The following is a 27556-nucleotide window of genomic DNA, read 5'->3' as shown; positions in this document are numbered from 1 at the left end:
CCAAAATATATTTTCAAGAAACAATTTAAATTTTTGCCCATTCTTTATTGTTATTATTTTGCAACATTTCCATGCAAATAGCATTATTATATTTTTCTGAGAGGGGAATAATCTTCAAATGTTAGTCTTGAAGGTTTAAGTTAACAAAATAATAAAAAAAAAACTTACCTCCTTTGCTAATGTAATGTACAGAGGTGTCAGTTTTCATCTTTTCAGCACTGGCTGCAGCTAATTCCTCTATGTCTACACCACATTCACCCACGCAGACATCAATCACTGAAATAGTGAAACTGCTATTAATAAATAGTAATGTGCAATAATGTGCAAGAAAGATTCCAAGACTTACCAAGCGGGAAAGTGCCGGTAGACAGGCACAATAAAATAACACACAAACACACACACAAAATTTCAAGCTTTCGCAACCGGCAGTTGCTTCGTCAGGAAAGAGGGAAGGAGAAGGAAAGATGAAAGGATGTGGGTTTTAAGGGAGAGGGTAAGGAGTCATTCCAATCCCGGGAGCAGAAAGACTTATCTTAGGGGGGGGAAAAGGATAGGTATATACTCGCACGCACACACACACACACACACACACACACACACACACACACACACACATCCATACATATACAGACACAAGCAAACATATTTAAAGGCAAAGAGTTTGGGCAGAGATGTTGAGGTGGAAGTGCAGAGGCAAAGTTGACGTTGAATGACAGGTGAGGTACGAGTGGCGGCAACTTGAAATTAGCGGAGATTGAGGCCTGGTGGATAACGAGAAGAGAGGATATATTGAAGGGCAAGTTCCCATCTCCGGAGTTTGGATAGGTTGGTGTTCGTGGGAAGTGTCCAGATAACCCGGATGGTGTAACACTGTGCCGAGATGTGCTGGCCGTGCACCAAGGCATGTTTAGCCACAGGGTGATCCTCATTACCAACAAAAACTGTCTGCGAATGGACAGTTTGTTGCTGGTCATTCCCACATAGAAAGCGTCACAGTGTAGGCAGGTCAGTTGGTAAATCACGTGGGTGCTTTCACACGTGGCTCTGCCTTTGATCGAGTACACCATCCGGGTTACAGGACTGGAGTACGTTGTGGTGGGAGGGTGCATAGGACAGGTTTTACACCGGGGGCGGTTACAAGGAGCCAGAGGGTAGGGAAGGTGGTTTGGGGATTTCATAGAGATGAACCAAGAGGTTACGGAGGTTAGGTGGACGGCGGAAAGACACTCTTGGTGGAGTGGGGAGGATTTCAAGAAGGATGGATCTCATTTCGGGGCAGGATTTTAGGAAGTCGTATCCCTGCTGAAGAGCCACATTCAGAGTCTGATCCAGTCCCGGGAAGTATCCTGTCACAAGTGGGGCACTTTTGGGGTTCTTCTGTGAGAGGTTCTGGGTTTGAGGGGATGAGGAAGTGGCTCTGGTTATTTGCTTCTGTACCAGGTCGGGAGGGTAGTTGCGGGATGCGAAAGCTGTTTTCAGGTTGTTGGTGTAATGGTTCAGGGATTCAGGACTGGAGTAGATTCGTTTGCCACGGAGGCCTAGGGTGTAGGGAAGGGACCGTTTGATATGGGATGAGTGGCAGCTGTCATAATGGAGGTACTGTTGCTTGTTGGTGGGTTTCATGTGGAATTTTGTGTGTGTGTTTGTGTGTTATTTTATTGTGCCTGTCTACCGGCGCTTTCCCGCTTGGTAAGTCTTGGAATCTTTGTTATTCCACATGGGAAAAATATATCTAAAAACAAAGATGATGTGACTTACCAAACAAAATGCTGGCAGGTCGATAGACACACAAACATACACACAAAATTGGAGCTTTCGCAACCGACGGTTGCTTCGTCAGGAAAGAGGGAAGGAGAGGGAAAGTAGAAAGGATGTGGGTTTTAAGAGAGAGGGTAAGGAGTCATTCCAATCCCGGGAGCGGAAAGACTTACCTTAGGGAGGAAAAAGGATAGGTATACACTCGCACACACACACACACACACACACACACACACACATATCCATCCGCACATACACAGACACAAGCAGACATTTGTAAAGACAAAGTGTTTGGGCAGATATGTCAGTCGAGGCGGAAGTACAGAGGCAAATATATATATCTGTGTGTGTGTGTGTGTGTGTGTGTGTGTGTGTGTGTGTGTGTGTTAGGAAATGGAAATATTATGAAAAACCCCATAATGTTCTTGACCATTTTTCTTCAAATTTTCATATGGGCACAGACTATATATTTTTCAATACACATAATATACAAATATTCATGTAATCTGTGAAGCATAAATGTTACCAAAAATCTCAAAAATTTTTTGAACGCTTTCAAATTTTTACACAACACTCTAAGAAACATTCAGACAGACATAGCTACACATTTTTTTTAAATGACGATGTTGGAGGACATGTAAGCCTTTAGCCAATTTGTATATATCAGAGCAGCACTTGCAACCTACGTCCTCAATTATTTGCTTGACGTATTCCAATCTCTGTCTTCCTCTACAGTTTTTGCCCTCTACAGTTCCCTCTAGTACCATGGAAGTCATTCCCTCATATCTTAGCAGATGTCCTATCATCCTATCCCTTCTCCTTACCAGTGTTTTCCACATATTCCTTTCCTCTCCGATTCTGTGTAGAACCTCCTTATTCCTTACCTTATCAGTGCACCTAATTTTCAACATTCGTCTATAGCACCACATCTCAAATGCTTCGATTCTCTTCTGATCTGGTTTTCCCACAGTCCATGTTTCACTACCATACAATGCTGTACTCCAGACGTACATCCTCAGAAATTTCTTCCTCAAATTAAGGCCGGTATTTGATATTAGTAAACTTCTCTTGGCCAGAAATGCCTTTTTTGCCATAGCGTGTCTGCTTTTGATGTCTTCCTTGCTCCGTCCATCATTGGTTATTTTACTGCCTATGTAGCAGAATTCCTTAACTTCATTGACTTCGTGACCGTCAATCCTGATGTTAAGTTTCTCGCTGTTCTCATTTCTACTACTTCTCATTACCTTCGTCTTTCTCCGATTTACTCTCAAACCATACTGTGCACTCATTAGACTGTTTATTCTGTTCAGCAAATCATTTAATTCTTCTTCACTTTCACTCAGGATAGCAATGTCATCAGCGAATCGTATCATTGATATCCTTTCACCTTGTATTTTAATTCCACTCCTGAACCTTTCTTTTATTTCCATCATTGCTTCCTCGATGTACAGATTGAAGAGTAGGGGCGAAAGGCTACAGCCTTGTCTTACACCCTTCTTAATACGAGCACTTCGTTCTTGATCGTCCACTCTTATTATTCCCTCTTGGTTATTGTACATATTGTATATGATCCGTCTCTCCCTATAGCTTACCCCTACTTTTTTCAGTATCTCGAACAGCTTGCACCATTTTATATTGTCGAACACTTTTTCCAGGTCGACAAATCCTATGAACGTGTCTTGATTTTTCTTTAGACTTGCTTCCATTATTAGCCGTAACGTCAGAATTGCCTCTCTCGTGCCTTTACTTTTCCTAAAGCCAAACTGATCATCACCTAGCGCATTCTCAATTTTCTTTTCCATTCTTCTGTATATTATTCTTGTAAGCAGCTTCGATGCATGAGCTGTTAAGCTGATTGTGGGATAATTCTCGCACTTGTCAGCTCTTGCCGTCTTCGGAATTGTGTGAATGATGCTTTTCTGAAAGTCAGATAGTATGTCGCCAGACTCACATATTCTACACACCAACGTGAATAGTCATTTTGTTGCAACTTCCCCTAATGATTTTAGAAATTCTGATGGAATGTTATCCATGCCTTATGCCTTATTTGACAGTAAGTCCTCCAAAGCTCTTTTAAATTCCGATTCTAATACTGGATCCCCTATCTCCTCTAAATCGACTCCTGTTTCTTCTTCTATCACATGAGACAAATCTTCACCCTCATAGAGGCTTTCAATGTATTCTTTCCACCTATCTGCTCTCTCCTCTGCATTTAACAGTGGAATTCACATTGCACTCTTAATGTTACCACCGTTGCATTTAATCTCACCACAGGTTGTTTTGACCTTCCTGTATGCTGAGTCTGTCCTTCCGACAATCATATCTTTTTCGATGTCTTCACATTTTCCCTGCAGCCATTTCGTCTTAGCTTCCCTGCACTTCCTATTTATTTTATTCCTCAGCGACTTGTATTTATGTATTCCTGATTTTCCCGGAACATGTTTGTACTTCCTCCTTTCATCAATCAACTGAAGTATTTCTTCTGTTACCCATGGTTTCTTCGCAGCTACCTTCTTTGTACCTATGTTTTCCTTCCCAACTTCTGTGATGGCCCTTTTTAGAAATGTCCATACCTCTTCAACTGTACTGCCTACTGCGCTATTCCTTATTGCTGTATCTATAGCGTTAGAGAACTTCAAACGTATCTCGTCATTCCTTAAAACTTCCGTATCCCACTTCTTTGCGTATTGATTTTTCCTGACTAATCTCTTGAATTTCAGCCTACTCTTCATCGCTACTATATTGTGATCTGAGTCTATATCTGCTCCTGGGTACGCCTTACAATCCAGTATCTGATTTCGGAATCTCTGTCTGACCATGATGTAATCTAATTGAAATTTCCCGTATCTCCCAGGCTTTTCCAAGTATACCTCCTCCTCTTGTGATTCTTGAAAAGGGTATTCACTATTACTAGCTGAAACTTGTTACAGTACTCAATTAGTCTTTCTACTCTTTCATTCCTTGTCCCAAGCCCATATTCTCCTGTAACCTTTTCTTCTACTCCTTCCCCTACAACTGCACTCCAGTCGCCCATGACTATTAGATTTTGTCCCCCTTTACATACTGCATTACCCTTTCAATATCCTCATACACTTTCTCTATCTGTTCATCTTCAGCTTGCGACGTCGGCATGTACACCTGAACTATTGTTGTTGGTGTTGGTCTGCTGTCGATTCTGATTAGAACAACCCGGTCACTTAACTGTTCACAGTAACAGACCCTCTGCCCTACCTTCCTATTCATAAGGAATCCTACACCTGTTATACCATTTTCTGCTGACCATTTTCTGCTGCTGTTGATATTACCCGATACTCATCTGACCAGAAATCCTTGTCTTCCTTCCACTTCACTTCACTGACCCCTACTATAGCTAGATTGAGCCTTTGCATTTCCCTTTTCAGATTTTCTGGTTTCCCTACCACATTCAAGATTCTGACATTCCACGTCCCGACTCGTAGAACGTTATCCTTTCCTTGATTATTCAATCTTTTTCTCATGGTAACCTCCCCCTTGGCAGTCCCCTCGCGGAGATCTGAATGGGGGACTATTTCGGAATCTTTTGCCAATGGAGAGATCATCATGACACTTCTTCAACTACAGGCCACATGTCCTGTGGATACACGTTACGTGCCTTTAATGCAGTGGTTTCCATTGCCTTCTGCATCCTCATGTCGTTGATCATTGCTGATTCTTCCGCCTTTAGGGGCAATTTCCCACCCCTAGGACAAGAGAGTGCCCTGAACCTCTATCCGCTCCTCCGCCATCTTTGAAAAGGCCGTTGGCAGAATGAGGCTGACTTCTTATGCCGGAAGTCTTCGGCCACCAATGCTGATTATTTATCAAAATTTAGGCAGTGGCAGGGATCGAACCCGGGACTGAAGACGTTTTGATTATGAATCAAAGACACTACCCCAAGACCATGGGTATATATATTAAAAACAAAGATTCCGAGACTTACCAAGCAGGAAAGCGCCGGTAGATAGGCACAATGAATAAAACACACACACACAGCAGCTGCTTTGTCAGGTAAGAGGGAAGGAAAAGGAAAGATGAAAGGATGTGGGTTTTAAGGGAGAGGGTAAGGAGTCATTCCAATACCAGGAGCGGAAAGACTTACCTTAGGTCTTAGGTATATACTTGAGCACGCACACACACATATCCATCCATACATACACAGACACAAGCAGACATCTGCTTGTGTCTTGTATGGATGGATGGATGGATGGATGTGTGTGTGTGTGTGTGTGTGTGTGTGTGTGTGTGTGTGTGTGTGCGCGCGCAATTATATACCTATCCTTTTTTCCCCCTAAGGTAAGTCTCTCCGCTCCCGGGATTGGAATGACTCCTTACCCTCTCCCTTAAAACCCACATCCTTTCATCTTTCCTTTTCCTTCCCTCTTACCTGACAAAGCAGCTGCCGGTTGCGAAAGCTCGAAATTCTGTGTGTGTGTTTGTGTGTTTTATTCATTGTGCCTATCTACTGGCGCTTTCCTGCTTGGTAAGTCTTGGAATCTTTGTTTTTAATATATTTTTCCCATGTGGAATATATATATAGAAAGAAACTTCCACATGGGAAAAATATATTAAAAACAAAGATTCCAAGACTTACCAAGTGGGAAAGCGCCGGCAGACAGGCACAATGAACAAAACACACACACAGAATTACTAGCTTTCGCAACCGATGGTTGCTTCTTCAGGAAGGAGAGGGAAAGACGAAAGGATGTGGGTTTTAAGGGAGAGGGTAAGGAGTCATTCCAATCCCGGGAGCAGAAAGACTTATCTTAGGGGAAAAAAAGGACAGGTGTACACACACACACACACACACACACACACACACACACACACACACACACGTCTGTGTATGTGCGGATGGATATGTGTGTGTGTGTGTGTGTGTGTGTGTGTGTGTGTGTGTGCGCGAGTGTACACCTGTCCTTTTTTTCCCCTAAGGGAAGTCTTTCCGCTCCCGGGATTAGAATGACTCCTTACCCTCTCCCTTAAAACCCACATCCTTTCGTCTTTCCCTCTCCTTCCTGAAGAAGCAACCATCGGTTGCGAAAGCTAGTAATTCAGTGTGTGTGTTTGTGTGTTTTGTTCATTGTGCCTGTCTGCTGGCGCTTCCCTGCTTGGTAAGTCTTGGAATCTTTGTTTTTAATATATATATATATTATCAAACAAAAATTGTGTACACAACAAAGTGCTGTTTGTTTTCATCACCACCTATTTACAAAAAATGAGGGAAGTTGGATTTACGGCTTATCACATTATGATTAGAATCCTACTACAGGATCTGAATCATCCAAACCTTTCGTAATCCTTTCTTTTCACAGTCTTAAATTATGTAAAATACTCTCACTGAAGCTACAATTCTTTCAGATCCAGCTGAAGTACTATCGTACCCTGTACATCAATAATCTCAACCAATTTACTTATTCATCTTAAGTGACTTCAATTCCCAATCAAAGTTTTATTTGTAATAACAATAAACAATGCTCAAGGTCAGAGAGAGAGGTAAGGGGACAGCAAGGGGGAGGTAGGAAATGGACACTGAGAGGGAAGACAAGGAGATGGATTGGGAGAGGGGAGAAGAAGGTGATGCACAGAGAGAGAGGGGGTATTTATTAGTCCAAATTATTTATATGACTTTTTGTACTGTATTTAACATTAAAGTTAAAAAAAAATTTGAATATTATGTAAGGCAGTGTAAGTGATTTGAAAACGGTATTTAACACAATGCACATTTTTCAAAGCAAAATAAATAATTATACTGTTTTGGTCTGCTAAGTTCCATTCTTTGGCCTGCAGCTTTGTCAGGTAACAAATATACAGAGTAAAAGACACAGATGCCTGGAAATACTCACTGAAGTCTGCTGGGTTGTGGTAAGGAGGGCAATGCAATCCAAAAGAGTCCAAGAATGGTAACAACTGTGATGGTGTGCCCTGGTAAACGCAGCGACCTGCAGAAAGTGTATATACATGGTCAAACATCTGGAAAAGTAGCGCACTAGGCTGGTGAATTGTACAGACTACTGTACGGCCCTCCTGTGCCAGTAGCTTCAACAGTGACAAGCACTGAGAACACGACGAACTGTCCAGGCCCCTGTGGATGTAAGAAAAACAGCAATCACTGCCAACGTTCACAAGAGAGAACACATAAAGGTGAAACATTTTGACTAATTCTATGAATTTATGGTGCAGTTAGAACAATTAAAATATTTTTATATTTGTGCAGATTGCTAATAATATGAACATTAGTGACATTCAAGGATATATTCTACTGACAGACAGTATCTACACCCTCAGAATGACCACAAATCACTGAGGAGAAATGCTGAGATGTGTGTATCATTGTCTGCCAGCAGTAAATGCTGTGTAAGAGATTATTATATCATACTGAAGCTGAAGTCAGAGAAGGGGGGGGGGGGTAGGGGGGGGGGAGAGGAATTCCAGGGCCACAAGAGCAAATTGATGGGTTTCAAAGAGTAACAAATGATCCCTCTCTGGAAATGGTTTGCTGATGTTTAGTTTATTGCATTGGAGCATTTGATGACTCACAGTTAAAATACTGGAAGAAGTTATGGATTATTAAACCTGGAAGAATAAATTTTAGTATCACCATGATGGCAACCTCTTCTTTTTTGTGTTAAATGCAGGCTGGCTGATCACTAATGTAAAATGTAAAGCCACCCACCCTGTAACACTGCACATTCCCGTGACCGACTAAATACTTTTGGGATGAAACTTCCTGGCAGATTAAAACAGTGTGCCCGACCAAGACTCGAACTCTGGTCCTTTGCCTTTCGCGGGCAAGTGCTCTACCATCTGAGCTACCGAAGCACGAGTCACGCCCGGTCCTCACAGCTTTACTTCTGCCAGTATCTTGTCTCCTACCTTTTGGGATGTTCCAGTCGTACAACATGTTCATGAGCATTACTGGATGTATTAGTTTGCAGATATTAAATTAAGCAATCAAATAGTCTCAGGCATAGGTAAAGCAGGTGGCACACTTTGGTTCATTGGTAGAAAAGTAGTGATATGCAATGAGTCTACAAATGTGATTGCTTAGAAATACTTGTGTGACTCATCCTAGAATGCTGCACAAGTTTGTGAGATCAATACCAAATGGGACTAACAAGGGATATTGAACATATACAGAGTCAGGTTGTGTGAATGGTCACACACTTGTCTGTCCCATGGGAGAGTGTTACAGAGATACTGAAGAAACTGAAGTAAAAGACACTTGAAGGTAGACCCAAATATATAACACTATAGGGAAAAATGATCTTCATTATTCTTTTTGAAAGCTGTCAGTGGCACAGAAAGGAGTTTAATATGTAACAATAAAATTCTTTGATCATTTGCCCAGTAACATAAAAGTCTGATAGGTAGTAAAGCACATTTTAAATCTGTCCTGAAATGATTTCCCCTGGACAGTTCCTTCTATTTCATGGACTAATTTCTATTTGAAAATTGATGGCCTGCATAAAAAAATGTAGTTGCATGCATAGTACTAAGAAACAACATGTTCATTAAAGTTATTACTAATCATGTATACATATCATGTAAACTAACTCGTTCCACATAATTTTGATAAAAGAAACTTTCACATGATCTATGGAACATGTAACTAATAAGAATCTAACTCATTATCCTGAGAAAGCCTACTTACAAAATTTCTCTCCTGTAGCAATCACGAGGATGAGATAACATTAATTATAGCATGCACAGAGGCACTGTCAGTTATACTTCTGGCACTTCATTCAGTAATGGAACGAGAAACCCTAAACTGGTACAGTTTAAAGTATCCTCCCTTATGTGTTTCACAGTGGTTTATGGAGAGTCGGTGTAGATCAGTGGTAGTCAACCTGGTCCCTACCACCCACTTGTGGGCATTCCAGCTTTCATAGTGGAAGCTAGACAAGTGGGGGTTAAAAATATTTGCATTCGTTTTCACAAAATTTTGAAAAAAGTATGTGATAAGTAATTACTATTTAATGCTTTAACTTGCTTTGATCCAGCTTTACAAAATTTTGTAACATACAGATACTTCCACACTTTATAAATCACCATCAGTGTGGAGCTGCTGGGTGGTCAGAAAATTTTACTACTAATTGAGATAAAAAGTGGGTAGTATGTAAAACAAACTGACTACCCTTGTTTCAATCTGTGAAAATACCTACCTATTATTATAAGAGTTCAAAGTCATGTCAGCAATGAGGACCAATCAGGGACAGAATTCGGACAATCTGAATTTGTTGTCTGAGTTGACATTACTCAGTGACTACCTGGAACCCAGTCCCAGTTTGCACGTTACATATCTAATGACTTCTAGGGGCAACAAAAATATGATTTTCAGTATTTGCATAGTTATTGACCAAATTAAAATAAAATTAAAAGTGTTGCCATACTCTGTTCATTAAGAGGTACAATCTTGTGTTAAATTTTTAAAACAATGAGACACATATTACAGTTAGAAACTGTGTTTGTCTTGAGACAACATAACTCACTAAGCACAAATACCGAGTCTTTTTTTACATCTGCGTCAATACACCTGATGCTGTGTGGTGGAGGGTACTTTCTGATCCCACCTTCTCTGTTCCGTTCATGAATGGGAAGAATGATTGCAAATATAGCTCTGTATGACATCTAATTTGTCTGACTCTTCCTGGAAAATACTCTTTCGGAATTTCAAAACTACACCTCTCCTGTAGCATCTGCCAACTGATCAAGAGCAGACGGTTGAGAAAAATGCGTTTTTTGATTTTCTTGCTCTAAAAAATACGATATGTAAATGAAGCAATGCTACATCAACTCCTAGAGTCGGTTTTTCGATAGAATTTCTCCTTTCCTTTAAAAAATTATAAACGACTCATTTCGGGTTTGCACGTCTTCTTAGTAAATAATGCTTCTCATTCTATTCCGAAGAGACTAACTGGCACTCAAAACTGATTTCTTTCGTGTCTTATAGTTGCATATCGCAGCTTGAAGATGAAGTGTCTTTTTTTTTTTTTTTTTTTTCGACGCTTGTGATGGATACTGTGATACCATATTTAATTTCCAAGTATTCTGCACACAAAATTTGAAGGGTTTGGCAGTGAAAAACGTTGTCACTGGCTGCTTGACGTTTGGTTATTTTAGGTGATAGATTGCTGTGAACTAAATGTGGCTAATATATCGAAACTGTTTTTAAAGTTGGAACAAAAGCCATGTCTCACTAAACTATGAAGAAAGTAGAAGTTAAAATATTTTTATTTGAGCGTGCCACGCGCAAGTACCTGCAGCTAGATATTGAATAATTCGTGGACATCAAGGCACCTTTTTCAAACTAGCGATCGCGATTTTTTATTGTACTTGCTGCTGACAGAAAATGATGAAGACGCTCTACACCAACAGTTACATAATGGAAAAGCTGGAAAACAACCCATATCTAGGTTAAAGTGTTACACAAGTTTCTTTACGACACTTATCAATCGCCATATATAGAACAAAGACAAAGTTATGTGAATTCTTCAGGTTCAATATGGCCTAGCTTAACTATGTCCCAGATCTGATAAAGGAAGAGCTCGGGAAGGATCCATCAAATAGATATTTGTATCCAATAACGCCTGACGCAAAATTAGACAGAACATTAATAAGTCAACGTACTTTGAAGACCAGTCGTTTATTTACGATTTATTTTGTTGCGAATGGTGCTTTTTCACATATTAATACCTGGGAACTACAAACAAAAGCAGAACAATCGCATTTTCACTTCACCTAGAACTTTCTATTGTGGTCAGGACGGAAAAAAACAAGTGTGTATTAAATTGGAATGTCTTGCACAGCTATAGAAGAGGTTATCTGATCTGCGTCAACACTTGACAAACTGAATCTGTCATACCCACAGGGACGCGCATGCTGGTAAGCAATTAACTGCGCACGCTGGTATGCAACTAAATGAAGAGCATGCTACGGCAAATTTTAAGCAAGAGGCAGTTTCGTAGACTACTATAGTATTACATTTGAATAAATGAGTGCCTTTAAAGGAAACCAAGCAACTCCTACGCCAGACTAGATCCAAGATCTAATTTCTATTTTGTGTTATCCATACATGGGCAACGGCCTCGCGCAGTGGGTACACCGGTTCCCGTCAGATCACGGAAGTTGAACGCTGTCGGACGTGGCCGGCCCTTGGATGGGTGACTATCCTGGCCGCCATGCGTTGTTGCCATTTTTCGGGGTGCACTCAGCCTCCTGATGCCAGTTGAGGAGCTAGTCGACCGAATAGTGGCGGCTTCGGTCAAAGAAAACCATCATAACGACCGGGAGAGCGGTGTGCTGACCACATGCCCCTCCTATCCACATCCTCAACTAAGGAACACGGCGGTCGGATGGTCCCGATGGGCCACTTGTGGCCTGAAGACGGAGTGCTTTTTTTTTATCCACACATAATCTACTTCTGTATTCTGCACACCTCTGAAGTGCAGAATATGGCCCATTGTACCAGCTGTAAGGGCTTTTCCCGTTCCATTCACTTATGAAGTGCGAGAAGAATGAATGTTTAAATAACCTTGCGAGTGCTGAAATTAACCGAAACTCGTCCTCGCGATCCCTATCGGAGTGATATGATGGGGCTCGTAATATATTTCTAGAGTCATCATTTAAAGCCGACTCTTGGAACTTTGTGAGCAAGCAGCCCCAGGCTGTGGCTAAGCCATGTCTCCGCAATATCCTTTCTTTCAGGAGTGCTAGTTCTGCAAGGTTCGCAGGAGAGCTTCTGTAAAGTTTGGAAGGTAGGAGACGGATATTGGCAGAAGTAATGTTGTGAGTACCGGGCGTGAGTCGTGCTTCGGTAGCTCAGATGGTAGAGCACTTGCCCGCGAAAGGCAAAGGTCCCGAGTTCGAGTCTCGGTCGGGCACACAGTTTTAATCTGCCAGGAAGTTTCAGTGTTGGGATAGTCTGCTACCTGACATATCTGTGACTGACCCACTGTGACCGTTCCATTTCATATCCCTACAATATGTTACACCCAAGTATTTGCATGAGTTTACCGCTTGCAACTCTGACTCGTTGATAGTTGATACTGCAGTCATAAGATACTACTTTTTTGTGAAGGACACGATTTTATCTTTGTGAACATGTGAAACACGTTACCAATCTGTGCACCACACTGAAATTTTAGCAACATCTAACTGCATATTCATGCAGCTTCTTTCAGACACTTGTTCACAATAGATATCTGCATTATCTGTGAAAATCAGAGATTACTATTAATATTATTCACAAGGTCACTGATACACAACATAAACAGCACGGGTCTCAGCACTCTGAAGTTAAGTTTACATCTGTTGATGACTCTCCATCCAGACCTCCACTTATCTGCACGTTTCAATTAAAGAGACAGGTTCAGGAAAAAATGACAAGAAGTCCTCACGTGAATGACAGAAGTTGCATATGTGTTTTAAGGGGACTTCATTTAAAACCATACCGGATAAGTGTTGTGTCAGAACTGAAGGAGCCTGACGTGCAGAAGAGAGTGCATTTCTGTTCGTGGCTGTTGAGAAATGTTGCCAATGGTGTCTTGGACCCACTAAGGCTCATCATGAGTGTCGAGGCGTGGTTCCATCTGTCTGTGTACATAAATTCCCCAAAACAACCGGTATTGGTCGACAGAAAATCCACACGCGATCCATCTCGTATCACTGCATCACGAGAAGATTGGTATTTGGGGTGCAATTTCCGCGACACGCGTCATGGAGCCCATATCTTTTGATACGGCAGTGAACTCTATCGTGCATTTGGGAATACTGGAGGAGTTTTATTGAAACTTGACAGATGAGGAGCGCCAGACTTTACGGGCCAGTTTTACGTGCCGCACCCTGTACATACTGTAGGAGTTTGATTCTTTAGAACCGGGGGTTTACTGTTAGTTACGGAAATAAGAAGCCAACATAAGGCCGATCAAAAGAAATGGCGGCTGATTTACATTCAGAACCATTTTCTGGGTTTCTCACTACGAAGTCTCTGCTTTGTTTTTATTAAATTCTGTCATTAGTGTCTTTTTTTAGTATTGTGATTCTACTTGCATATCGGCACTTTAAACTCGAATATTACAACAGAAATATGCAAGTTTCGGAAACGAGACAAAGGTTCAGGCATAGCACTTAAACCTGTGATCACTGACAGCTAAAGCATACACGACGGTTTCGAATCGGGAAAACGCGGGTAGGGGCGAAGTAAAGTGAACGGAGAAATCTGCATGAACTACCGGGAGTTTGTGACGTGTATTTTCAGCACGAGGGAGGTCCGAAACCACAAAGCGACACTGAAAAGTGAATCACTTTTCTGTGCAATGACGCCTATTAATTATATTCCTCTGCGAGTGTAAAGACTTTCTCCCTCCGTCTTGGGTAGAAAAAAACAGATGCCAGAAACCGCATATAATGAATCGCATTCTATACTTAAATCAGCTGAGATTAATGCGTCGAGGAAAAGACCGTTGCAATACACAAAGACTCTGTTATGTAGAAGGGTTATTAGACACTTGGCTAAGAGAATACGTGTCATTAGTTGGGAGCGTGTTCCATTACTCTTAGTCCTCTTTCTCGACACAGATCGTATTGTCTTCGTTAGTGAAACTTCCTGAGTTCCATAAAATTCCGATGTCTCTCGAGAGAACATTCAATTCGTGTATGTTGCAGGCTCCTCCAGGTATGCTTTCCAAATGTGAGACACTTTTCACAGAAATGAGTGTACAGTAGATTCATAAGATAACTCCATTATGATAGGAAAGAGTACGCATACTTGAATCTCAATCCTTAGAAATGGTAGGCTAGATTGATGTTTTTCACTATTGCATACGTAGAGAAAATAACATGCACAGCAACGTTTGTTATTTGTTTAGAGACTTTTTCTGAGATAAACAATGCGTTGGAAGTGACACAGGAAATAGTGCAGACAAAGGGCAAAGGAGACACATAAGGAAGGAAATAGCGCAGACGAAGAAGACACTTAAGAATAAGGGAATGAATTGTGTACTTGTGTTCTGTTGGGGAGAAGGGGAGGTGGGATTCACGGGGAAGGTGGAGGGAGAGAGTGAAAGAGAGAGAGAGAGAGAGGATGGGGGAGTACAGCATGCACAGAAAATTTGTTTATGAAATATCACCTTCAGCGGAGATAAGGACGAAGTTCTGTTGGTTTTATAAACATACAATTCACCATGGAAGTACGAAACGACCTATGCCTCCCTGTTTTCTTCCCGATTCTTTAGTTGCTTGTAATAGCGGCGGTACCTAGGGACACAGAGATGACCACAACCCGGTACAAAAGGATTTGTATTTTCAAGCATACAGTTATCCTCATCCATTGACAGAACATCGTACCCAGTAGTTGGAAGAAAGCACTAGTCCCACCACTCTACAAGATGGATAGCGGAAGTGATCACAAAACACAACATTGATATCCATTTGTTGTCGAATCTTATAACATATTCTAAGCTTAAACATAATGTGGTATCTCTAGTAAAATGACCTCTTCCATATCAACCAGCACAGATTCTGTAAATATTGATCATATGAAACAAAACTCGCATTTTTCTCACATGACATCCTGAAAGCCATGGATCAAGGTAGTCAAAGAGATGCAGTGTTTCTCGATTTCAGAAAAGCATCTCACTGGATACCTCATTTAGGGTTATTGTCAAGAGTATGAACGTAGCGTATCAAGTGAAATTTATGAGGAGGATTTTATTGGTAAGGAGGACATAGCATATAGTCTTGGACGGAGAGTCGTTGACAGAAATGAAAGAAACTTCAGGTGTATCCCACGAAATCGTGTTGGAATGCTTTCGGTATATGTTGATGATCTTGAAGACAGTATTAACAGTAACCTCAGACATTTCAAAGATGACGCAAACATCTCTAACGAAGCACTATCTGAAAAAAATCTAGACAAATATTCAGCCAGATTTTGATAAGATTTAAAAAGTGGTGTGAAGTTTGGTTACTTGACTTAAATGTTCAAAAATGTAAAACTGTGCACTTCACAAAACAAAATTACAAATACCTGGGTGTAAAAGTTTTTAGGGATATGAAATGGAACGTTCACAGACTAAGTCAGTCTTTGGGCAATCAGACAACAAAGGAGCTTGCTTACAAATCACTCGTATGCCCCATCCTAGAATACTGCTCACGTGTGTGGGACCCGAACGAAATAGGACCAACAGGGTTCAAATGGCCCTGAGCACTATGGGACTCAACTGCTGTGGTCATCAGTCCCCTAGAACCTAGAACTACTTAAACCTAACTAACCTAAGGACATCACACACATCCATGCCCGAGGCAGGATTCGAACCTGCAACCGTAGCAGTCGCACGGTTCCGGACTGCGCGCCTAGAACCGCGAGACCACCGCGGCCGGCGACCAACAGGGGATAATAAACATATAGAGAGAGGTTAGCACGAATTGTCACGGGTTTGTATGATTAGTGGAAGACTGTCACTGTGGTGCTGAAGAGTCTTAACTGGTAGGTACCTGAACAGAGTCGCAAACTATCCTGTCGAAGCCTATTTAAAAAGTTTCAAGAATCGGTTTTAAATATTAAGTAGGAATATATTGCAAAACCTTTATGAACTTTAGGGGTCGCGAGGACAAGACTGTACTAATTACGGCCTCCCAGAGGGATTTAAACAGTAATACTTCCCACGCTCTATACGTGACCGTAATGGTAAGGAACCGTGGAAACTAGTACCGTGGGAAGTACCCTCTGGCATGCGTCTCACAGAGGTTTGCAGAGTATGGCCATAGATGTAGATGATGGCCGAGTGTCACTCCTGCGGCTGCGATGGTCTATGTCAGCACAGATGACTTTGTTAGGTCACGGAGAGGGAGGCAGGCTGTATCGTCAGTCTTAAAGCATGTACTAGCGACATTCTATGCGGGCAGTTCTGATATATCGTATCGCCACATTCGCTATCTGGAAAAGTCGCGCTTCCACACCTTAGGGTCAACTGAACTATACGAAGGTATTCGGAAAGTAAGGTTCGATCCATCGCGAAATAGAAACCACAGTGAAAATCCGACGAGGCTTTGCATAGATGTGTTGGTGTTTCTTGTATGCCCGTCCATCGCGTCACGTCGCTCTTTTCAGTTCTGAGCGCACAGTGAGCACGTAAAGATGCCTAGAGCAGTAGTGTCTCCCGCCAAGTATGTGTGTCTGTGAGAGATTCCGCCTGATTACATGCAGCCCACACAACGTAACTGTCATGCATTTTGCTTTTTCATGACAATTCTCGACCGCACACTGAGGACGCTCCTCAGCATTTCCGATGCGAAGTGTTTGATCACTCACCATACAGTCGACCTGGCTCCTTCTGATTTTCACCTGTGCTCACATAAACCGCTGGCTATGAAGACAAGATTTTGTCATAGGCAACAAGCTGCAGATCAGCGTAGAGAATTGGCACAAAGTACAAGCGGCTGCCTTCTATGAGGAGGACTTTGGAAAGCTGGTTTTTGATTTTCACTGTGGACTGCATTTCGCGACCGATCGGACGGTTACTTTTCAAACAGCCCTCGCAGAAATCAGAACGAGATGTTCTCTGTGCTTGTAATTCGTGTGTAACTAATTTAAAATTACCGAACAAGAAAAAAAAGAAAATGTTACTGATGAGAACCATATTTTCGGGAGGCATCATTGTCTCGAAAGTTAAAACTAGAAGATGGTATGGGTTTCAGAAATTCTGGCATGAAAACGCCCATTCGCTCGTCGGTTGAACTTTCTTGTGTGACAAAATACAGTGCCGGCGAATGTGAGGTTCAAGGTGGCGTCGCAAAGGAAATGGAGAAAACTGCGCTAAGCATTTACTCATCTGGCCCATCGCGAAAGCAGCAGCCAGCGACAGTGACAGTCCAATCTTGTGATTTATCTGTTCTGCAACCGTGTTATCACTCTGTGTAACCATTGTATTGATGAGGCTGTAAATTAAGTTACATATTAATACGAAACATTTGTTATGATTGTATCCCGACGTTTTCACGAAAAATCTACGGCGCGGATCCGAACTGCGCTCACAGACTTTTTCAAGAAATTCAAAAAATTACCCTTCCGACTTCGGTAAAATCTAATAGCGCTGTTTTATATGTACCTCAATTGGACAGTGACATGTTCTGCCACTCTGAACTTCCAATGGATGACGATTCTTCCCGCTCATGGAGGAATTTTGATAGTCTTCCGGTAAAGTGCGCTGCGATAGGCAAGGCAGGAGGGAAAAGTGCCCTGGCGCATTCAGCAGGGTAGCAGTAGCGGTAAACGTCAGTCGTCTCAGGGTGGTAAGTGGGTAATGTGTTGAGGAATGAAAGCGACCGCACAGCTAGTGGCATACTGCAGTGGCGCCACACTTGCGTATTTGAGCACCCAGTTTCCAATGACATTACTCAAGAGACGCAGCTTTCATCATGCCACAAGGAGTTCAACTAGATTTATCATGCCACAAAAAAATTCAGTTCGGTTGTACTTTGTGGCGCAACTAGCTTTTCCCCACCACTGAATAATATCATTCGACTTCTCCCTGGTTGCTGTTTTTCGAAGTACCAGCATTCTGTTGTAGCCATCGTGGAATAATTACTGCTGTAGGTCCGATGTCAGTGTGTTTTCATTTTCTTACTGTAAAAAATGTGGAAACAATTTCTGCAGGACATTTTCCCAGCTTCTGGAAGTACAAGAAGAGCAACCCGATATTCCTGTCAAGGTTAAGGAACTGTGTCTGTGTGTGTGTGTGCGCGCTCGCGCACACTTGCGCACATTCATACACAGTACTTGCAAATGAAAGACATACCTCACGATCTTGAATGACTTTTGGATGAATAAATAACCATACTTAATATGTACCGTAACCAAGCGAGCGAACTGTTGTAGTTTCAGTCTGGAACCGCGCGACCGTTACGACAGAAGGTTCGAATCCTGCCACCACGGTCGCAGGTTCGAATCCTGCCTCGGACATGGATGTGTGTGATGTCCTTAGGTTAGTTAGGCTTAAGTAGTTCTAAGTTCTAGGGGACTGATGACCTCAGATGTTAAGTCCCATAGCGCTCAGAGCCATTTGAACTGTTGTAAACCTCGTAGTTTTGGATAATCAGGTACTGTACAAATTACGGACTGTACGCGGGAAACAGTCCTCGAGTGTGATGTGAGAGCTGTAAAACTAAAAATCAGAGCTGACGTACTTGAAATGTCAGATAAGAGAATAAAATTCTAAAATCTTATTTACATGCCAGCTGTTGGTTGGTTTGCTACAGCAGACAGCATTTTCACCTTCTAGTGTTATTTCTCTTCTAATTGTGTTTGTTGCCCACATTTTGTTCCTACGTGAAATCTGTTTTCGGAACTAACATTTCTGTTTCGTTTTCCTTGTGTTTGACTCTTGTTGCTGCTCTAATGCAATAACGTGCGCTGTAACATAAATATCTGCCTATATGATTTCAGTCGACAACCTACTGAAAATTGTATGTAGGATTTGTTACGCCCTGTGTGACCGGTAGCTCACGGTGCCGCCACAGAATGCCACGAGCTGTGGCGTCACTTTAGTTGCGTGTATGAACTCCGTGCAAAGTCACCTGGTCCCAACTGGAAATTCCTTAGGGGCAACAAAAAATGTATATTCAATATTTCATATGCTTTCTGACAGAATTTAAGATTTTCAAATGCTTTCATCATTAGGATGTATAAACTATGTTCCAGGTTTAACACAGTAAGAGAAATATTACAGTTAGAAACTGTAGGTATATGTTTTGAGGAACCGTAAATCACTGCACCCAAGTACCCTGACGACATTCATCCAGTATATGAGAGTGAGAGCACTTAGTGACTCCCAACCGCGGCTGCTACGGTCGCACGTTCGAATCCTGCCTCGGGCATGGACGTGTGTGATGTCCTTAGGTTAGTTAGGTTTAAGTAGTTCTAAGTCTAGGGGACTTATGACCGCAGATGTTAAGTCCCATAGTGCTTAGAGCCATTTGAACTATTTGACTCCCAATAAACTATAAACGTAATTTCAAACCTTTACGAAGATTTTTTCACTGACGACCCTCACAAAATGACGAAAGGAAAACTGTTTACCGGTTACTACATTTTTGCCGTTCATGCAGTAAAACATCGTCATCAGACATGACGTTTCAGTTTATTACTTCTTTACTACCAACTCTATTCGCAACCATTTTTACAAATAAGATCCACATATAGCACTGAATGTATCTGCAAAATTATGTCACTGTACGACACACAGTTCAGCAGATATGACGTCATAAACATTGAGATGCATGAAAAACTTGCTTTTGCTTAAAACGGAGCGCAAATTGCCCAGACTACACTCATCCAGTGTTCGATAATGAGAGCACTTAGCGACTTCCAACAAACTATGAAAGTAATTTTACACATTTTCTCAACTTTTTCCCGCTTACGTGCTTAACGTCAAATATTTAATACGGTAACTCATCTGCAAAGTAATCAAAAGTTACAAGATGTTTTGTACACGGGAGATCAATTCTTTAATGAATCGGGGGTGGAATTACTTGGTGGTATCTGAATGCAAAGAGCTGCTAAGGTAGATGGCCAACATTTTGTAATGCTCGTCTGCCCAGGGCGTTTCAATTACAATCCGGAACTTACTTTGACAGAAGACAAGCGGCTATGATCAGCATCCAGTTAAGAAATCTTCCGATCATATCCGAGTCACTACGGGCTAAGCTCCACAAGGTGCCCGTCATTTAACAATTAGTATCACAAGCAGCTTTCCGAACGCTACGGTCGAGGAGAGGGCTCCTTTTTCAGCAGCTTAGCCTGGTTCTCAGAGCCAAGGAATTATGGGATTTGGACAAAACAGTGTCGCAACTCTTCAGAAACTTTGATGCTCCTCTTTTATGCGACGTTATAAGACTCAAAGGCTTCTTTCCAACTCCAATTTATATCTTGTATCTTCCTTTTTCCTATTGTTATCGTGTCTTAAAGTTCCATCGTTTTCACAATTTAGTAATTTTTTAATCTAAGGAAGGGAAGTCGTGTGCCCATCTGTCTGTGTGTTGTGTACCCTTTGTTCGGTGTGTTATCCTGTTTTGTTTGGTATCATATTTTCTGAGGTGGAGTTTGGGAACTAGCCTAGCATTTACCTACATGAACGTGGAAAACCTCTAAAAATCTAGACACAGAATGGCTGGCAAATTAGACTGAGGGTCTTCAATTCGCCGCGCGGATTCTATCCAAGTCTGGCTTACGTCCGTCACGCAAGCGATACGAACAGGTCACTATTTCTTGTTAATACAGAACGCGTCTTTTCCGCGTCGAAGGAGTAATTATTCGATATGGAACGTTATTTCACTTGCTTTAATTCTTGTGCAGCAGACCGGCATGATTGCAGCGACGGGCACGAGCCTGAGCGATGTTTTCTTGCAGACGTTCAGAAGCCCAAACCTTCAACAAATAAGTTGGCTAGAGGAGATGATGATCGAAGAAATGCACTTGGCAAAGTTGGCTGAAGTGGGAATAAACTATTTTTGCTGTGAAAACTGGGCGTCAGATAGTGAGGTGAGCTTTTGACTTTCATATGTCTGATATCTAATCTACAGGTACTGTTAGTTGCTGAGATTGCCAAGGAATCAAAAATTAGAGGTTGAACAGAATCAGTTTAAGTCCTCTAGTCATCTTTTGGAATTCTCAGTGCGATCGGATTGCTACAGGTCTGCGCTGAGCTTTACCTAAGTCCTGTCTTTTTAGCCTCTTTTTAGTAAAAAAGTTATACTTAGGTGAGAAATTTTTACTAAACTTTCCGCAGTTTATATAAAGTCGAATGGGCAAGATATTCATACATTAACGGGATTGTGCTCCACGCCCATATACTGTATCAACAAAACCATCCTCTTCTTGTTACTGCCGAATTAATGGAAACTAAGAGCATTTACTAAAAGAAGTTTATCTACACGAAGAATTCTCTACTGTGTTTCACATTACTAGATCAGGACTTCAGTACACTGCTTTCGCGACATCGCGCTGTTGAAGATAGAAGCGCATTGTTGGACGTATAGCTCTGAATGTAATTTGTCTACAGCATTTGTGTGAGGATATCCGTGCGCGATTTGCAGTGCGACTACTGATTGCTTCACGACATTGCAGTGTTTTGTCCAGCTGTGAATTGTCACAGAGCGTACATTACCCAAAGACTGCCGTCGCGCGAAAAGAATGACAAGGGGGGCGCAAGTGAGGAGAAAGCAGCGCGAAGGCCCCGTTTCGTCAGCTGTTACGGTTGGCAGAGAGGAAACCCGCTAGCTTTATGACACAGTGGCGAGGTGGAGGAGGCAGGAAACGGTAGATTGAGGATGCTCACACAGCGCTATAGCGGTGTCCCCGACACGGATTTCCTTCGCACGCAATGTTTACAAAAGCATGATGGTAGATCAGCCAAGCCGCTTTCTACATCTACATCTACATCCATACTCCGCAAGCCACCTGACGGTGTGTGGCGGAGGGTACCCTGAGTACCTCTATCGGTTCTCCCTTCTATTCCAGTCTCGCATTGTACGTGGAAAGAAGGATTGTCGGTATGCTTCTGTGTGGGCTCTAATCTCTCTGATTTTATCCTCATGGTCTCTTCGCGAGATATACGTAGGAGGGAGCAATATACTGCTTGACTCTTCGGTGAAGGTATGTTCTCGAAACTTCAACAAAAGCCCGTACCGAGCTACTGAGCGTCTCTCCTGCAGAGTCTTCCACTGGAGTTTATCTATCATCTCCGTAACGCTTTCGCAATTACTAAATGATCCTGTAACGAAGCGCGCTGCTCTCCGTTGGATCTTCTCTATCTCTTCTATCAACCCTACCTGGTGCGGATCCCACACTGCTGAGCAGTATTCAAGCATTGGGCGAACAAGCGTACTGTAACCTACTTCCTTTGTTGTCGGATTGCATTTCCTTAAGATTCTTCCAATGAATCTCAGTCTGGCATCTGCTTTACCGACGATCAACTTTATATGATCATTCCATTTTAAATCACTCCTAATGAGTACTCCCAGATAATTTATGGAATTAACTACTTCCAGTTGCTGACCTGCTATTTTGTAGCTAAATGATAAGGGACCTATCTTTCTATGTATTCGCATCACATTACACTTGTCTACATTGAGATTCAATTGCCATTCCGTGCACCATGCGTCAATTCGCTGCAGATCCTCCTGCATTTCAGTACAATTTTCCATTGTTGCAACCTCTCGATACACCACAGCATCATCTGCAAAAAGCCTCAGTGAACTTCCGATGTCATCCACCAGGTCATTTATGTATATTGTGAATAGCAACGGTCCTATGACACTCCCCTGCGGCACACCTGAAATCACTCTTACTTCGGAAGACTTCTCTCCATTGAGAATGACATGCTGCGTTCTGTTATCTAGGAACTCCTCAATCCAATCACACAATTGATCTGATAGTCCGTATGCTCTTACTTTGTTCATTAAACGACTGTGGGTAACTGTGTCAAACGCCTTGTGGAAGTCAAGAAACACGGCATCTACCTGTGAACCCGTGTCTAAGGCCCTCTGAGTCTCGTGGACGAATAGCGAGAGCTGGGTTTCACACGACCGTCTTTTTCGAAACCCATGCTGATTCCTACAGAGTAGATTTCTAGTCTCCAGAAAAGACATTATACTCGAACATAATACGTGTTCCAAAATTCTACAACTGATCGACGTTAGAGATATAGGTCTATAGTTCTGCACATCTGTTTGACGTCCCTTCTTGAAAACGGGGATGACCTGTGCCCTTTTCCAATCCTATCGAACGCTTCGCTCTTCTAGAGACCTGCGGTACACCGCTGCAAGAAGGGGGTCAAGTTCCTTCGCGTACTCTGTGTAAAATCGAACTGGTATTCCATCAGGACCAGCGGCCTTTCCTCTTTTGAGCGATTTTAATTGTTTCTCTATCCCTCTGTCGTCTATTTCGATATCTACCATTTTGTCAACTGTGCGACAATCTAGAGAAGGAACTACAGTGCAGTCTTCCTCTGTGAAACAGCTTTGGAAGAAGACATTTAGTAATTCAAGTTTCCCAAATGCCCAGCCCGGCATTTACTTTAAGTGACAAAAGGAAGGAAACGAATCTGTATAGCAGGACGGGTATTCGAACCGCAGTCCTTCCGAACGCGGGTCGCCACTGTGCCACTACTCCAGGTTTCAGTTTTCATATCAAGTTGAACTGTAGGTCTCCCAAAGACTGACGGCAAGCCAATTCACAGGTCACAGGAAGACCGTGGTAATACGAGTGAGAATAATAAATACGTCGCGAACACCAGACTACTGGATACCGTTCCAAATTTCGCACTCGTGTGTTTCTAGAAGCTGACAGCACCTGCTGGGTGGAAAAGAGTCTCGATACGCAGTACTATACGGTAAGCGATTAATGAACGGTCGCCAATGCAAAATGTCAGATGTGCTACAGGAGTTGCTCGACTTTTACAATGCGTTGCTGGTCGATTTAAGGAATGATCTGTGAAAATCATGTGATAATCGATTGACTTGTGCCATAAATGGTTGTTGGCTAGCGGTTGAATTCTCATAATGTTCCTATGCGTCATGTCCAAAGGCGGTTGAGTCCAGAACACAAATTAACAGAATAGGCCTATCCATACAACAACCCATGTCTCGCTATGAAGAAGGAGATGCTTTCCTAAAGATGATCATTACATGGGATGTCATGTGTTCAGCACTATAAGCCTGAGTCAAGGCGATTCTCTTTGGTATGGAAGCATTCCTCCTACCCAGCATGAAAAATTCCTTCGAGGCAGTTCCATCGGCACCAAAGTTTTGGGACATTCAGGGCGTCATAATGCCGAAGTTCCAGTCTCATGATCAGATAGTTATAGCAGCATCCCACAGTACGACTGCGGCAATTACGACAGGCAACGTGGATTCCTGTCAGTGGGATTGATGCTTCTGGAGGATAATGCTGGCCTTCACATAGGAAACTTTTAAGTCTTGGAACCTCCACCGTACAGACATAACTTGGTCGCCAGTGATTTTCATCTGCCTGAGCCCATTACAAACTATCCGGATGCGCAGCTCCTTGTCGACGACGCCGTAGCCCAGAGGTGACTCTTTGGATGCGACAGCTGCTACAAGAAATCTTTGCTGCAAGTTGTCAAGGCCTTCTCAACGACGCGATAAGTGTTTTCATTACAGAGAGAGTTTGTGGAAAAGCACAATGAATTTCAAGTCGGAGCGTTTGGCGCTTATGTCTCTACTCTGTTTTGCGACTTTTAACTGTTGATTCGCACTAGTACCATCTCCAGCAAAACCATACGCAATAAAGCGCTGTGGAGTTAAAACCAGCATTCACTATGATGATAGCTTCAAAACTGCCTGGGAGATTAAAATTGTGTGCCGCACAAGTAGTCGAACCTGGAACCTTCTCTTCGTCACTGTCACTGTCGCGTGGGGTCTCTACCTCGCACCTTCGACGAAGTGCAAAGCTAATTTTACGCTTGTCCATTTCGAGAAATCATGTCTTATTCGCGTGCGTCACCTGCAGTCGCCAATTATCGCTGTAGGACATTGTGGTTGCATATGACAACGAAATGATATCTGTACCAATAAACCAGGTCGTTCCTGAGCGTTAAGCTTTGTATGAGGGCGTGCTGAAATGTAATGTCTCCGAATGTTTTATGTCAAAACTCTTGAAGGTTTTAAAATAAAACAAACGTTAATATTTTACATCTTTTTCCTCATGCCTACATACTTATTTGTCAATATAGTCACCCTCTCGACGAACACATTTCTACCACCGAGAGACCAGCTTGTTGATACCGCCACTGCAGAACGTTTGACTTTGTTGGTCAAGTCCTCGAATGTTTTCTTTATATTTTGAAAATTATATGAAAATCGCATACGGCCAAGTCGGGACTCTATGGCGGCCGATCGATAACAGTGAACCCAAGCACTCACATTGTTGCAGATATCGCAGTGCTGCGCGTTATTTGGTACAGACAGGCTAAAGGAGAGGTTGCATCACGTGGGGATGAACTCTTCGAATTCGAAACTCTTACTACAACGGGCTGTTTCTCACACACCGACATAAATTATGTTAAATACCATGTTATATGCTACAATTTGGAGCCCTCTAGCTGTAGAGTGTTGCAAAAATGTAGAATGTTAATAACGTTTGTTTTATTTAAAATATTTAATAGCTTTCACATCAAAATTTCGAAAGCACTACTTTCCAGCACACGCTAGTATTTTCAATGGCACGTTCGGTGTGGGGAAGACTTAAGCTCCATCGCAGGGTGAAAGATTCATTTCTATTTCCACTTTATTAAGGTGGTCATGCTTTGCAACGAGCACCCTCAGACGCCAAAAAACGTTAGTAACTCTGCGTTCAGGGCCAGAGAACCACACGTTACCGACCGGCCGTCACGTCATTCTCTGCTCTGTGGTGTCATGTGGTTGCAGTATGGAAGGGCAAACTGGATTATGTAGCCGGCTGGAGTGGCCGAGCGGTTCTAGGCGCTACAGTGTCCAACGGGGTGACCGCTGCGATCGCAGGTTCGAATCCTGCCCCGGGCATCGATGTGTGTGATGTCCTTAGGTTACTTAGGTTTAAGTAGTTCTAAGTTCTAGGGGACTGATTACCTCAGAAGTTAAGTCCCATAGTGCTCAGAGCCCTTTTTTTTGGATTGTGTAAATATTGGACTGTGTAAACCTGGGACTTTGTTCAGGAGCTGATGACCGCGCAGTTGAGCGCACAACAAACCAAACATCATCATCATAATGGGTGGTCAAGGGGTCAGTAGGCCACTCTCCCGGCCGTTGTCGGCTTTCCAAACCTTGGAGCCGCCACTTCTCATTCGAGCAACTCTTCAGCTGACATCAAGGCTTAGTGGACCTCATTCCAGTCCTCACTCCAAGGGAACATCCTTGGCAGTACCGGGAATTGAACTCGGGCCCTCCGCTGACCACTCAGCAATTGTGGTCGATGAATACATTACTAAAGCTAGATAAACTTCCAGAATGAATTTTCACACTGTGGCGGACTGTGCCCCCAGATATGAAACTTCCTGCCAGATTTAAACCTGTATTCGAACCTAGGACTTTCGTCTTTCGCGGGAAAGTGTACTATCTCCTGAGCTATAGAAGACAACTCACGACTCACCCATATAGCTTTACTTCGGTCAGTTCCTCGTCTTCCACCTTCGAAAACTTTACAGTTCTCCTGCACACCTTGCGAGGCTAGCACTCCTGGAAGGAAAGGTGCAGTAGAGTCATCATATTTCGAGTTTCGGAACTATGAGTTACCCATAAATTTGACCTGCATAAAAAAAGATGAAAGAAACAACTCACAGTTATGGGAGCTTCAAATGCAACTGGAAAATACAAACAAAAACTAGCTGTGATTGGAAAATCTGCCAAGCCAAGAGCGTTCAAGAATGTAACCATGTCACCTATTCCAGTTAACTACACGCACAAAAACAACTCTTGGATGAGTCAGGAAATCTTCAAGACTTGGCTTCTGAACTCTTTTGTACTGGAGGGCAAAAAATTTGTAAAGGAAAAATGATTGCCACGCAAAGTTATTTTGACGATGGATGATGTATCTTGACATCCAAGTGTAGAAGAACTGCAGAGCGACGGGATCTGCGCCTTTTTTCTCTCATCAAACGTTACCAGATTGATTCAGCCAGTTGATCGGGGCGTTCCGCAACGTCTGAAGAAAAAGATCGTTGGCGATTGCTACAATGAGTCTTGCATTCGGAAATCAATGAAGCACTGTATGAGCTTCATATTAACT

At 42.5% G+C, this 27556-nt stretch overlaps 1 protein-coding gene across 7 annotated transcripts in view; it reads right to left on the bottom strand.

Annotated features, from left to right (window-relative positions):
- LOC126278977 (ATP-binding cassette sub-family G member 1-like) overlaps window positions 1-27556 on the bottom strand; it is a 773827-nt gene that overhangs the window by 26246 nt on the left and 720025 nt on the right. For all 7 annotated transcript variants that reach the window (XM_049979275.1, XM_049979272.1, XM_049979273.1 and 4 more), the window contains 2 exons: window positions 7620-7858; window positions 169-276 (listed from right to left, as the gene is read on the bottom strand). In XM_049979275.1, coding sequence (XP_049835232.1) covers window positions 169-276; window positions 7620-7858 — 347 coding nt within the window. The remainder of the gene's footprint in view (window positions 1-168; window positions 277-7619; window positions 7859-27556) is intronic.

Source organism: Schistocerca gregaria, chromosome 6, assembly GCF_023897955.1.
Source record: "Schistocerca gregaria isolate iqSchGreg1 chromosome 6, iqSchGreg1.2, whole genome shotgun sequence".
Taxonomy (NCBI): Eukaryota; Metazoa; Arthropoda; class Insecta; order Orthoptera; family Acrididae; genus Schistocerca; species Schistocerca gregaria.
This window is presented reverse-complemented; position numbering and strand designations above follow the sequence as displayed.